The sequence below is a fragment of the Salvia miltiorrhiza genome, chromosome 2 (genome assembly GCF_028751815.1).
Source record: "Salvia miltiorrhiza cultivar Shanhuang (shh) chromosome 2, IMPLAD_Smil_shh, whole genome shotgun sequence".
NCBI classification, from domain to species: Eukaryota; Viridiplantae; Streptophyta; class Magnoliopsida; order Lamiales; family Lamiaceae; genus Salvia; species Salvia miltiorrhiza.
In genome coordinates, this window is record NC_080388.1 from 60170677 (window position 1) to 60185308 (window position 14632).

Consider the following 14632-nt stretch of genomic DNA (forward strand, 5'->3'; position numbering starts at 1 on the left):
GAACTGCTATATCATGGAAGTCTGTGAAACAAACATTGACTGCAACATCCTCAAATCATTCTGAAATCATTGCAATCCACGAAACAAGTCGAGAATGTGTATGGTTGAGAAATGTGACGAGTCATATCCAAGAGTCATGCGGGTTAGCTTTATCAAAGGCCAAACCAACTGTTTTATATGAAGACAATGCTGATTGCATCGCGCAACTCAAGGAAGGATACATCAAAGGAGATAGGACGAAGCATATTTTTCCAAAGCTCTTCTACACACACGACCTTCAAAAGGGTTACGATATCGACGTGCAACAAATTCGCTCAAGTGAAAATCTGGCGGACTTATTCACCAAGGCATTACCAACATCGACATTCAGAAAGTTGGTACACGAGATCGGCATACGTCGACTCAAAGATATTCAATGATCTCAAGTTCAGGGGAAGCAGTTGTACTCTTTTTCCTTCGACTAGGTTTTGTCCCATTGGGTTTTCCTAGCAAGGTTTTAATGAGGCAACATTTTTTAGGGATTGGTCAATCAAGGGGAAGTGTTGTAAATATATCTTCTAGATATATCTTATGTGTGTTGACCAAGAAACCTAGAGGGAGAATAACACTTGACATCTTCAAGCCACCGGAGTTGACTGTCCTCCGTTCACACCGGACGTGTGTGAACGTTCACACCGGACGTGTGTGAACGTTCACACCGGACGTTCACACTTGGTTTAACACCTATAAATATGGGTGTGTTGTGAACTTCACAATAACGATATTTGTATTCTCTACTATATTCTCTCGCTTCTCTCTAGTTTATAACAACATGTTTGTTATAAGGTCGAGACATTAATTATTGCAACATTTCAAAGTTAAGTTTAATTTGCCATTAATCCTTATTGTATTTGGTGATCAAAAATTAATATTTCATAAGATTGATTACAACCCATATATATATATATATAGACTATATTAAAAAAATAGTTTCCAATTGAAAATCAATTTCAAAATTAAGTGACAATTTTGTAATTATCATAAAATTGAAGGTTTATATTTTAACTATATTGTTCTTTTTATTTTTCATTCTTTAACTTCTGATTTGTTGTTTTAATTTCTTTCCAAAATTGTGAAATTCGATTAATTATAAAATATTTAATATGCATATCAAATTAAAGATCATGATAAGAGCTTTAATTTGATATATTTTATGTAAAAATATTTGATTTAAAATGTACAAATTAAATTTGTTTAAATATTAAAATCTTATAAATTTCTCTCTCCTCTCTCATGTTCTTGAAAAAAAATTATTTTTAATTCTTTTTTATTAATATTTTTTTTATTTTTTTAACTTATTTTTTTCTTTTCATAATATCAAATTTTATAATTGTAAATTATTTTTTTATTTTTTAATGTTAAATTCAAATATATATATTTTTTAAGAAAATATATTTAGTTAAAAATTAATTTTTATTATATTCATGAGTATGATAATTAAATTATTATTAATTTATATATAAATATAAAAAATAAAAAAAATCTCTTGCATTGCATGGGATGCAAATGCTAGTAATTCATTTAAATATAAAATTTATTGAAATCAATTTCTCAAAAATCTTACTCGATCTGTTCGTGATAAAAAATTCTTAGGAGGGAGAGACACATATTTTAAGACGAATTGTTGAATGTATTGAGAGTGATGAAAAATATTGTAATTAATATTGTGAGTGATGAAAATGTGAAAAATAAAGGTAAATGAGATATTATTAGTAATGATGTATAATTCAAAAATAGAAAGAGAGATTTTTTGTGAACATCCGAAATAGGGGTGTAAACAAACCAAGCCGCTCGCGAACTATTCGGAGCTCGGCTCGAAAAAGCTCATTCAAGTTCGTTTAAAGAAGCTTGATAAATAAACAAACCAAACTTGAGCTTAGTAGTATTTGGCTCGTTAGCTCGTGAACATGTTCGTCAAGTGATTCAGCTTGAAAAATATAAATTATTAGTAGATACAACTTATATTTATCCACTAAAATTAATAATAATTGTATTAAACTTTTAATTAATTTTATTTGTCATAAGAAAATAATTAATATATTTATTATTTTAAATAAAATAATTTATTTTTAAAATAAAATAATCAATATTTTGAATATAAATATAAATTTAGAAAGTTCGTATAGGCTCGATTAGGCTCGTGAGCCTCAAAGTATTCGGTAATTAAAGTTCGGGATTCGATTCGATACTAAACAAATCAAACTTGAGTACACTACTATTCGATTCGGTTCGGTTCGATTACACCCTAATCCGAAATGAAAATTTAAGAAATTTTATTGTTGATGGAGGGAATATTATTTATTACATACTAAGTTTGAACGAGAAAGAAAAGAAATGGAATTAAAGGTCAAGAAATATGGGGAACAAAATACTCCCACATATTTTGCAGATGAAGATACAAAAAAGACAAAATATATTTGAATTTACAATAAAGTGAAAAGATAATAATCCCCAATAGAAAAAGCGAAAAGAATGGACTGCCCCAGCGCCCAACTCCCCACCTTAATTGCCTCAGATGATTACAATAATTTATTGTTTAATCAAAGTTTAATCCAAAAGTTAGCACGAAAAACAATTTTTTCTCCAACAAATCCTTTTCTGGATTAAATTCCCCATTCCCTCAGCACCAACAGAGATAAGCAAAAATTCCGCTGCAGCTGAAGACGACAGAGTGAAAATCCCACCTTCATCCGCCGCCGCCGATGGGTCAAACCGCTTCCGCTGCGAGGCCCAGATCCTCCAAATCCACCGCCGCTATCTCGCCGTTCCTGGCGGAGCCCGGCCTCGAGAACCCCGACGATTCCGGCGCCGAATTGGACAATTCCGCCGAAATCGATTACTCTCTGAGCCTCCCCGACGAATGCCTGGCGTGCATTTTCCAGTCGCTCTCCGCCGGCGACAGGAACCGCGCGTCCGTGGTCTGCCGCCGCTGGCTCGCGGTGGAGGGGCAGAGCCGCCACCGCCTTTCGCTGAAGGCGGCGGCGGAGCTCTCCGCCGCCATCCCCCGTCTCTTGGCCCGCTTCGATTCCGTCACGAAGCTCGCGCTGAAATGCGACCGCAGATCCGTCAGCATCGGCGACGACGCACTGATTCTGATCTCGCAGAGGTGCAGGAACCTCACGAGATTGAAGCTCCGCGCCTGCCGCGAGCTCACCGACGAGGGGATGTCGGTTTTCGCCGCGAATTGCAGGAATCTGCAGAAATTCTCGTGCGGCTCTTCCAGCTTTGGGGCTAAAGGGATGAATGCGCTGATCGACAACTGCGGATTGCTTGAGGAGCTCTCGGTGAAGCGATTGCGAGGGATTACTGACGCTACAGCAGCTGAAGCAATCGGGCCGGGTAAGGCTGCTGATTCTTTGAAAATTATCTGTTTAAAAGATCTTTACAATGGGCAATGTTTCGGGCCTTTGATAATTGGGGCTAAGAATTTGAGAAGTTTGAAGCTGTTTAGATGCTCTGGAGATTGGGATAAATTGTTAGAATTGATTGCTGATAGGGTTGATAGTTTGATTGAGGTACATTTGGAGAGGATTCAAGTTAGTGATTTAGGGCTTTCGGCCCTCTCTAAATGTGCAAATCTGGAGGTGCTGCATTTGGTGAAGACGCCCGAATGCACGAACATCGGGCTTATGGCAGTCGCTGAGAAATGTAGGCTGCTTAGGAAGCTCCACATTGATGGATGGAAGACTAATAGGATAGGTGATGATGGATTGATTGCTGTGGCTACTTACTGCCCTAATCTGCAGGAGTTGGTCTTGATTGGTGTGAATCCCACACGATTGAGCTTGGAGAAGCTGGCTACGAATTGCCAGAGTTTGGAGAGATTAGCCCTTTGTGGGAGTGAAACTGTTGGAGACACGGAGATATCATGCATTGCTGCAAAATGCTTCGCGTTGAAGAAGCTGTGCATCAAGAGCTGTCCAATGTCGGATCATGGCATGGAGGCGTTGGCGGGTGGGTGCCCTAATCTGGTGAAGGTGAAGGTCAAGAAGTGTAGGGGGGTAACCACTGAGGGAGCGGATTGGTTGAGGGCGAGCAGGGGTTCTCTCTCCGTGAATCTGGATGCTGTCGAGCCTGAACTGCCCGATGCAAGCATTAGTGAGCAGGAAGCTGGTGATGCTGATGGGGATGCTCCATTGGGTGGCGGGAGTGGAGACCCTAACATTGCATCAAGCAGCAGCAACGGGAGGTCCACTTCGTTCAAGATGAGGTTAGGGTCTTTCTCGCGGAGGAGCTTGGCGATGTGTTCATTCAAGAGGTGGTCGAGCTTTGGTGGCAGACTGAGGAGCAACTCCGGAAGGAGCTGATGTCGCTGCATTCCATTACGTGTGCTGTTTGAATGCGTGACCAGACCACGGCTTCTGGTTATTTTCGAAGTTTGTGGGTGATTGAGTGAATGCGTTTTGATGTGTTGATGAGAAGTATTAACAATGGCTCATTCAATTGAATAGGAGAAGGGAGAAAGGCCTTTGCACTCTCTTACTGTATTTGACTTTATGCAGAACACTGAAAATGACAACCTAGTAAGAACTTGATGGTTGTTTATTTGCTATAGTTTTTGATTGTTGAAACTCATTCAAATGTGCAATTCTGTTGTTATGTATGAACCCAAATTACTACACTTTTCCACCATCTTGCTGGTTTGGGCTAAATCTCCTCATGTGTTGATTGTTGAATGTATAAAGGTGATTGTTTTCCTTTAGCGTTACATATACCGCAACTTTGGAGGGTTTTCGAAAGTTTGGCTTGTGAGTGAGAATCCATAATTAGAAAGCTGAATGAAGGATTCTTGCGTGGAATATAATAAAGGGAAAATGTGCAGATTGCCCCTGAACTACACCCCCTAGAGCTTTTAGCCCCCTATACTCGGTCAAAGCGGGTTGACCTCCCTGAACTCCCGAAAGAAGGGTGCAATTAAGTCCACCCTTTAAACGGCTGTTAAACGCCGTTTAAATGAGGGCAATACGTCGTCGTTTTTGCAATCTCACTCTCATCATCTTCTTCATCTTTTCCTTCTCGTCGGCAGCCTCCGTCGACGACCACAAACACTTTCTCAAATGTCTGTCGGAGAAATTCGACGACAACTCGTCGTTTTCCAACGTCGTCTACACCAAGGCCAACTCATCTACGCTTCCATCTTGCAAGCCGTTTCCCTCTCCCCTCTCACTCTCATCATCTTTTCCTTCTCGCCGACAGCCTCCGTCAACGGCCACAAACACTTCCTCGAATGTCTGTTGGAGAAATTTGACGACGACTCGTCATTTTCCAACGTCGTCTACACCAAGGCCAACTCATCCTACGCTTCCATCTTGCAAGCCGCCATTTGGAACCTGAGATTCACCACATAATCTATGCTGAATCTTCAGCGGCGGCGACAGATTTCAGTTTGGAGAAGGATGAGGCTAGGGTTCATTTTTTTTTTCGGAGAAGAAATGTGAGAGGGGCGTCGGACTCAAGTGGAGAAATGTCGGTGCAGAGGCGGACAATGGCGTGGACAATCGCCGGAATTCCCAGCGCTAAGGCGGTGCGGCTGATTCTGGTGTGGCGCAGCAGCGCCGCGTGTGAGAGAGGTGGGCAGAAGACAGCAAAAAAAAAAAAAAAAAGTTTAAGTTAAACGACGTTTAACAACCGTTTAACGGGTGGACTTAATTGCACCCTTCTTTCGGCAGTTCAGGGAGGTCAACGCACTTTAACCGAGTATAGGGGGCTAAAAGTTCTAGGGGGTGTAGTTCAGGGGGCAATCTGCACCTTTGCTCTATAATAAATGAAGTGGAAACTAAATTGGCTTTGTAATTGCACTCTCTTCCGTTTGAATCAAATGAAGTCGAAACGAAAATTGATGTTATTTTTTAAATAAGGTTGAATATGATTGTGTGTGAGGTATTGTATTATTATTATGGTATGAAGAAGACAGTTTACCAAGAATATGCAGAATTCAGTCCTACTATATATAATCTAGCAACCTCTTATTCACATAGGCGAAGCCAGCTTAATAGAGTAACTAACTGCCCCTTTCAACTTTCAACTACACAATATCCATCAACAGGATTTACCAAAGCACAACCAAACTCAAATTCAAACAAACTACGAAACTTGCATGATTTCGATTTACACTCAGTTTGCACTTTGCTGTTAATGAGACTGCTTCTATGCTACTTTAACTACTCCCTTCACCATTTTAGAGATTTTTTTATTTTTATTTTGGATATACTTTTATATCTCAAACGAGTTTTCTGTCACCCAATCTAACAACATTGCACAATGGGCATTATTATTAACCTCTTGTTATCTACTGACATTTTGCAGTTGCATGGCAACGCCTTCTACCAGAATCTTGCTATCTTCGATACCTGAATTTTAATATGAATTTAAAAAATAAATAAGAATATCACAATTCTAAAGTCTTTCATATGCAGGAGGATCTTATATTCAATATATTAATTATTAAACTATCCTCAAATATCAAAATAGGTGAGGATAGTGTTGGTATAATCAATGTTTTTAATAATACACACTTTTATCTTCAAGGAGACACTCAAGCGGTCCAGACTTCAGTTTGTTAACACTTAACAACTAAGTCTAGAGTTCAGATTTCATCTTTCCCTCTTCTCTAAGTCATTTTTTTATAGAAAAAATACACAATTTAAAAATAGTAATAAATGAAGAGACAAATATATTATTGTAAACACAAATTTTAATATATTTAATTTAATGAAATACAAAAATGTGTACAAATTCAAAATATATGGATTGAGATGTATATATGTGTGGGTTGCGATTCTCTACTTGATCATCCGATTATTTTCTTCAACAGTTTCTCGAAATCTTTAGAGGGAAGTAAGCCTTCTTGATCTCGTTGGATTTGTATTTAATTTGATGACTTAAATTTAAATTTGATGACATCAATTCAAAAAGCTTAAACGTTGACTTTGAAGAAGAACGCTTGTTGGAGATGACTTCATTGTAGTGAATTATTTCTTCAATGCTGGAGCTCTTCAAATGATTTGAGTGTGTCTTTATGAGCTTCCTACATCTCATATTTATAGTTATAGGAAAATCTAATTAAGGAAGCTTAGGATTGAGCTTTTAAGCCCGAGCCCGTAAATATTGGACCTAGAGCTGAGGTGGCACGATTTTATTGGATCCTCATGATTTATTTCCTTTTATTCACATTTTGATACATGGCAGTTTCTGATTGGCCAATAAATTCATATAATCAAATATTAATTATATATCTATTTAATCTTGGAATTATATTTAATTTAACTTCATAAAATAAAATAAAATATATAATTTGATATTTAATTTATAATTTTCACATGACACTATTTAATTGACCATAAATTTTAATTGCCTATAATTATACTATTGCTATTAAATTGAATTTATTAAATAGACAAATTTAATACTACTAGGTTTTAGCGTGTCAAACAAAATCCAAAGTAGTTGAATACAAAGAGAGAAAGTGCCACAGTGGCACTATCATTAGTATGAATCGTATGATGAATGTTGCTTTTTGAGAAATTCGAAAAGAAAAATGCACGATAATCCAAACTCAAATTAATAGAATATGAATCAAATAAATCTAGTTCAAATGATTTAAATTGTAAAAACTTTTGGATATCTCAAATTTTCAGTCCATCAAAATAAATAAAAAATTAATTTTATTATTTTTATCCATGCAAATTAATCCTTAAGAATACATCTTCCAAAGTGAAATCTCAATATCCCTATTGTGCACTGGCTCAATCAGAAAACAAGATCATCGAATTGGAAGAGAAGAACAATTGAAGGGACACGAAATTATACAAGTGGTTGCTTCTACGATATTTAAAATTTCCACATTGCTGGCCTCCCATGCAATGCGTAATTAGGGATATTTATTTTTTGTGATCGATAAAATATAAAATTGAACATCTTTATTCTTAAAATTAGGATATGTCATTTCTCATTCTTCAATAAGCAAAAATTACCTCAAATGCTAGAAATTATCAAAGATTTTGGGATACCCCAAAATTTCAATCTTATTATTTTTATTAAAGATTAATTGTGTATAAATTATTGAACTTTCAACAAATTCTCATTTTGCACACCAACTTTAAAATATGTATTAAAATTACTAAGCTACTTTATTTTTTCTTCTGATTTTGCATACTCGCCGAATTCTGGCGTGGTGGCATGACATAAATATGATCACATGGAAAAATAAAAATGACATTGTATTCAATAGTTGGATGTAAACGATATGATTTCAAGCTTCTAGACCATTAAAACACTACAACTCATTTATACATATTTCGTCTTCTCCCAATCCCTAATTATCTAATCGAACTTGCAGCAACAAATGAGCTTTCATCAATTCCTTCTTGTCATTTTCTCTCATTAGCTTCAATCCTCTGGTTTTCTCCTGATTTAATGCTCTGATTTTTTATTTCGACCCTAATTTAATTAGATGTTAATTTTAAAAAATAATGTCACTTTAATATGCCTAAACCGATGAAGTTTTGATAATTGGTAGATTTGGACGCGTAGGATTTCAGATGGTCATTTCAACATAAAGTTTGGCCAAAAAATGAGCAAGTATGCATAATCAGAAAAAATTGATAATGATGGAGTAATTTTAATATAGATTTTAAAGTTATTGTACAAAAATAAGAATTGAAAATTCAGTAATTTATATATAATTAACTCTTAAATCAATCTAGACTAATCTTCAAAAGTAAACGCCACCATTAACCATTAGAAATTTACATTTTTAATACACTTGAAAACAGAGTCAATTCAAGATAGCTCTCCAAGAATACATAATTTTAAGTTCTAATTATGAGACATACTTCATGAAAAATTATAAACATCAAACAGCAACAGATTAAAACGAAACATAAATCAATGAAAAAAAAAGGTAAGGATTAGAAGGCGGGAAAACATATCAAGATTCATATAAGTTTTCTTCCCAATGTAGAGGCAATCAAGAAAGCTGCCTAAGTGCATATATATATATCTTTGCATTGTAACATTGTAACAGACTAGAAATTCCGAACATGAAGGAAAATGTTTTATTTCTCAAGCCGTGATCTGGCCTTTTCGACCCAATCATGATATTGAAGAATGTGTTGAATTTTTCTCAAAAAAGCAACAAAAAAGAACACAGTGTATCTAGCAACTGGACCTTCTGAATTCTAAAGTTCAAAGTGAATGATCTAGCAACTTCACTAATGCAAATCATTCATGAAATGCATATTCAAACTGTTTATAATTAAAATGAAATATACCATGAACTTTTAACAGCACCGAGGCATCCTGCCCTCAGTAGCCTAAAACTGAAGGCTTTTTGACGAGCGTGTGAGTTTTCCTGTCAGCATGTGTGCTTTCTCTTGAGACTTCTGCAGATGCAGTTAAAGAAGAAGAAGAAGACTAGATAATCCTAAAATCAATGGCTTTAGACATCTCTATCATCTAAAGTGAACGTTGAAGACTGCAAAAGAATAAAATGATAATAAAAACAAAAAACTAGAGATTCCAAACTTTTGCTTCTAAAACAGCTCAAATACAAAATACAAGATCTGTTTAGAAAATAATTAGAACCAGCACCTTAGGTATTGATATATGATGGACTTCAGATGCTCCTTCAATGTAGAGGCAGTCAAGCATATCTGCACAGAAGGCATATCTTTCAAGAACTCAAATATGCAGTTAATTCATTTTCCTAAGTCAAAAGAACGAATGATGAAGTTGACAAATCCTCACACTGTCATACATCTTAGAGATGAGACTAGATTACTAGGACTTGTTGATTCTATTTCATGAGAAGAAATTACCGAACACAAATTTTCTATCTGAGCATTATGTTCTTCATTGTGCCACAGACAAATAACAGGGTTTGTGAAATAGCATTTGAGGGGCAAACAGGCAGTAGTCAATTTGCAGGCGATAAGTGTTCCTTCCGTAATGTATCAACCAGTCAAAAGGTCACTAAACTCAAGTATAAGTCTTTCATCGCCTAGTTTTCTGTTAACTTCAAAAGTTACTAACAAGACATTATAGTTCTAAATGAGCAATCACTTTTTGTTGCAAACTGACTTCACTTGGACCCTCCAAAAATGTCACCCGAATAGGATACAGTCCACCATAGATCTAATCTAGCAATCTGAAAACTAACAAAAAAAGAAAGGAAAAAACTTATCGCGCCTTGATACCTAAATGCCATTCATCAAGAAATTGATAACATGGCGTACGGATGAACCATTGAGATAGAAATCTCCATTCACCAATATCCGTTGCAGGAACAGGACCCATTCTTGAAGTGGTGAAAGCGGCTTGAGTCCCTGAGTATAACATCGTGTTCAATTATTCTTGATATGTAGCTAATGGCTGTGTGACAATCACCGCAGACACGCAAGTTCTTCATAATCCTTATAGGCATCCCAGGTGATGTAGTGAGAATGCCATAAGCAAGGGCCAATTTCTCACTATGTTCAAGTAGAAGATCGCCTTTCTCCTCATCGTCTACATCATGAAGTGCAAAGCTAGTCTCGGGAACATAGCCCATGATTTTAGCACGATAGATCAGATCATAAAGGAGATCATATATCTCTGTAGCCATTGGATGAGATTTGTCCCCAACATAAAAGGTTGCTGTCCCATTTCTCCCTTGCACCCAACTACAACCAGGTCTCTTCCTGATTCCCGCCCGTTTCATCAACAGTCGAATCCTTGCAACATCCTTCCATTGCTTAGCACCGGCATATATGTTTGAGAGAAGTGTATACAAACCATCCACTTCAAATTTTAACTCAAATAACTGATTAACTGCATGTTCCCCAATCTCCACATTTCCATGAAGCCTGCAAGAACTAAGCAACGACACCCAAACAATCGGGTTTGCTTGCATCGGCATATCATTAATTAGCTTCATAGCGTCATCCAAGCGACCAGCACGGCCCAACAGATCAACCATGCAAGCATAGTGTTCAGCTTCAGGAACAACTCCAAAATCCTTCTTCATGTCATTGAAGTAACGAATACCCTGGTCAACAATCCCAGAGTGGCTACACGAATAGAGTAAAACCACAAAAGTCACTCCATCAATTGGTAGACCGGAAGCCCTCATCTTCTCGAAGACTTGGACAGCCTCCTCACCACGACCATGCATTCCATATCCCGTCATCATGGACGTCCATGAGACTGCATTTTTCTGGTTCATGTTATCAAACACTGCTCGAGCTGCATCTACATCCCCAGATTTGGCATACATATCTATTAGGCAATTCGAGATAAATATCATAGCCTCCCCATATCTATTGCGGAGTGCATAGGCATGGATTTCCCGACCAAGCCTCAGTGCACCCACACGAGCACAAGCTACCAGTGCACAAGATATAGTGAAACCATTTGGCATCATTTTGCATCCATCACTTAGCATTTCAGTAAAAAGTCCTAAGGCGCTACTGGCTTCCCCATGTTGAGCATACCCTCCGATCAAGGCCGTCCAAGTCACCACACTCCTATTTTTCATCTCAATCGAATCAAACATGGCATGAGCTACTTTCAAGTTCTTGCATTTTGCATACATGTCAATCAAACCATTGATGACCATCATATCATCCCCTGAGTCATTGCCTTCCAAGTTCAATACTTGTTTAATGGCATAACAGTGAGTCTCTTTCCCCGAATCCAATGCACCACATGCTGCACAGCCCGACAAAACTGAGACGAGGGTAACAGCGTTTGGCTGTGATCCCGAGACAACCATCTGTTTGAACACATTAAGAGCCTCGTAACCTAGACCCCTCTGCGCGTATCCTGCAATCACAGCACTCCATGCCACCACGTTCAATTCAATATTCTTCTCCCTCATTCTATCAAACAACCCTAGAGCATCATCAAACTTCCCAATTTGAGAGTACCCGGTCACTAGCGCGTTCCAAGATACCACATCCTTCACCTCCATCCTGTCGAACAAATTCTTAGCGTCGTCTATTAGACCACACTTTGCATACATATCCATAACAGCATTCCCCACAAAGACATCCTCGATCAAACCTCTCCTTACAGCATAAGCATGAATCTCCGCCCCTTGTCTCCGCAATCTGAGAGAAGCACAAGCAGGAAGAATGTTCACCAAGCTCACTGCATCCGCCCGCAACAACATATCACCTCTCGAAACCATCTTCTTAAACATCCTCAAAGCCTTTCTGCTATCCCCAATCTGCACGTACACGGATATAATAGAGTTCCACGAGACCGTATCAAAAATGCCTCTCTCGAGCATTTCATCGAACAACTGGCGCGCTTTGTCACTCGCGCCGCAGCGGCCATACATAGCAATCGTGGCGTTGTCTACGAACACATTGCAATTAGTGAAACCGGAGACGAGTGCGAGCGCGTGGACCGACGTCCCCGCGGCCAACGAAGAGAGGTCTCCGCATGCTTTGAGGGCATAAGGATAAGTATGCTCGTCGGGCATCCATTGGAGGCGCCGCATTTCGTCGAACAGGTGGAGGACGTTCCTGTTATCCCGCAACGAGACGCTCCGCTTGATGAGGTTGTTCCAGTAGAAGACGAGGTAGCGGGAGGGCGGAGTGAGGCGGAGGACGGAGAGCACGTCGGAGTGCCTTCCATCGGAGAGGAAATCGGAGAGGAGTTGCTGCGCAGAGGGGGAGGGTGCTGTGGTGTGTGGTTGGATGAGATCGTCCTCGGATAAGGAGACGCGGTGATGAGCTGTGGTAGAAGAGAAGCCGAGTTTGGGAAGCAGTGGTCGGAGAGCGGCGGCGCGGTTGCTGCAGTTTGGCGGGAAGGTTGAAGAATACAGCATTCCATCTACAGAAATAGCGGCGCCCGGTGGGAAGGGGGTGGGCACATTGGTTACTGAAATTTGAAATGGATGTCGCTTTATATGCACATCTAATTTATTTTTATTTTAGAATAAACAAATTTTTTTAAAAAATTACTTATATAGACTCAAACTTAAGGTCTTCAACTTCAAACACTAATTATTTTATCAAAAAACCAACACACACATTCTACATCTTCTTCTTCTTCTTCTTCTTTGACAAATATTGGTAATTATTACTCCCTTTGTCCACAATAAATATAATTTTTTATTATTTTCGTCCATCCATAATAAGTGTGATCTTTTTATTTTAAAATATATACCTTTATATTTTTACTTTCATTCATACACAATATTACAAAAAACTCATTTCACAAATTATTTATTAATTACTTAGCAAATCAACTTGGTGAGTCCTTTCTACACTTTATACATATCTACCAAAATTTTATTAAAATACGTCTTTGGTGTTTGCGAAACCAACACCTAAATCTATAAAGGGAAATCGCGAATTCTACCTAGTCGAGAAGAGTAAAAGTGGCTGATCGGAAATCTTGCGCAAGAGAAAATAGCAGTTGTATTCAAAATATGAGATAGCGTAAGTCACAGTACACGAGCTCGGGCCCTATTTATAGATTTACAAGCGGAGGGGTAAAATAGTAAAAACATATGCGGTGCATGCGTGTTGCGTGATGGAAGGGTACGCTGGTAATTTTGATAATATGAGGGAGATCTTCCCGCGCGTTTGTTGGCTCCTCTGATGGCAATGTCTTTTCTGGTGAAGGCGTCTTCTCTGGCGATGTTGACATCTCTGGTGGGAGTGACTCTTCTAATAAACACGTCTTCTCTGGCGAAGGCGTCTCCTCTGGTAGTAGTGACTTCTCTGGCAAGGATATACTTTCTGACTAGGATGCTTCCTCTGTTAAAGATGACTCCTCTGGTAAACACGTCTTCTCTGGCGGTAGTGACTTCTCTGGTAAGGATATACTTTCTGACTAGGATGCTTCCTCTGGTGAAGATGACTCCTCTGATGAGGATACTTCCTCTGGCGAAGATGACTCCTCTGACGAGGATGACTCTTTTGGTAACGATGGCCTCTTTGGCAATGGCCATTTTTCCACATGATTCTTCTGATTTATGTCCCTTCTCTGCTCTGCACGCATTACTCCTCATCAACCACTCCCCCCTCTAGTCTGGTTGAACCGGGTATTCTTCGTGTTCAACCAGTGGTGTATTATTAGCATCAACACTTTGTTGTTTTCCTTGATCCCTGTAAATCATAAAGACATAAGCATTTTGAAGTTATGAGAGAGTAAAGATAAGCCCTGTAAATTGTTCTCTGGCGTTTTTGTTGCTCCCACCCCCTGGTCTGGCTAGCTCACTCTGGAGTAGTGCAACTAGCCAGAGGACTCGCCCGCGTGGGTGACGTCACCTGCATTAAATGCCTGCCCGATCTACAGTACTTTCCCCGTACCCCGAGGTTACTTTTTAACCTTTGCGTCTTTTCGTCTCTCCGTAGAAATCCTCATCCGTCGATTATTCCCCGTGTGCCACGCGTCGTTCATCCCGTGTGTTGGTGGTTGCCCGCGTACAATTTTACTTAGTCGATTCGAACTCCCATTTTCACTATTCTTCTTCTCCAAGTTTTTCGAACGAATTTTCTGCATTTTCCGGCGATTTCCTCACTGTTCCGGCATCCTCCCACGACCCTTCCGTTCCAGGTTTTACCGTCCATCTTTCCCTGGCCTAGGTAACTCGCGC

General features: G+C 38.8%; 2 protein-coding genes across 4 annotated transcripts; one reads left to right on the plus strand and one right to left on the minus strand.

Moving 5' to 3' along the window:
* Nucleotides 1-2502: 2502 nt before the first annotated feature.
* LOC131010787 (putative F-box/LRR-repeat protein 8) lies at nt 2503-4691 on the plus strand. The gene has a single exon (XM_057938445.1). The coding sequence runs from the start codon at nt 2742-2744 to the stop codon at nt 4344-4346; it is 1605 nt and encodes a 534-aa protein (XP_057794428.1). The 5' UTR covers nt 2503-2741; the 3' UTR covers nt 4347-4691.
* A 4395-nt stretch (nt 4692-9086) lies between these two features.
* LOC131010788 (pentatricopeptide repeat-containing protein At5g16860-like) lies at nt 9087-12914 on the minus strand. Of its 3 annotated transcripts, none has more exons than XM_057938449.1 (3): nt 10236-12914; nt 9631-9692; nt 9087-9514 (listed from the first exon to the last, which is right to left on the minus strand). In XM_057938449.1, the coding sequence occupies exon 1, from the start codon at nt 12851-12853 to the stop codon at nt 10304-10306; it is 2550 nt and encodes an 849-aa protein (XP_057794432.1). In that variant the 5' UTR covers nt 12854-12914; the 3' UTR covers nt 9087-9514; nt 9631-9692; nt 10236-10303. The 3 variants fall into 3 exon arrangements, with proteins under 3 accessions (XP_057794432.1, XP_057794431.1, XP_057794430.1); XM_057938448.1 differs by having other exon boundaries at nt 10228-12914; XM_057938447.1 differs by having other exon boundaries at nt 9087-9692; nt 10228-12914.
* Nucleotides 12915-14632: the final 1718 nt, after the last annotated feature.

Bases quoted from the DNA above. Each gene is read 5' to 3' on its own strand.
- LOC131010787 (XM_057938445.1), top strand. From the start codon at position 2,742: ATGGGTCAAACCGCTTCCGCTGCGAGGCCCAGATCCTCCAAATCCACC.
- LOC131010788 (XM_057938449.1), bottom strand. From the start codon at position 12,853: ATGCTGTATTCTTCAACCTTCCCGCCAAACTGCAGCAACCGCGCCGCC.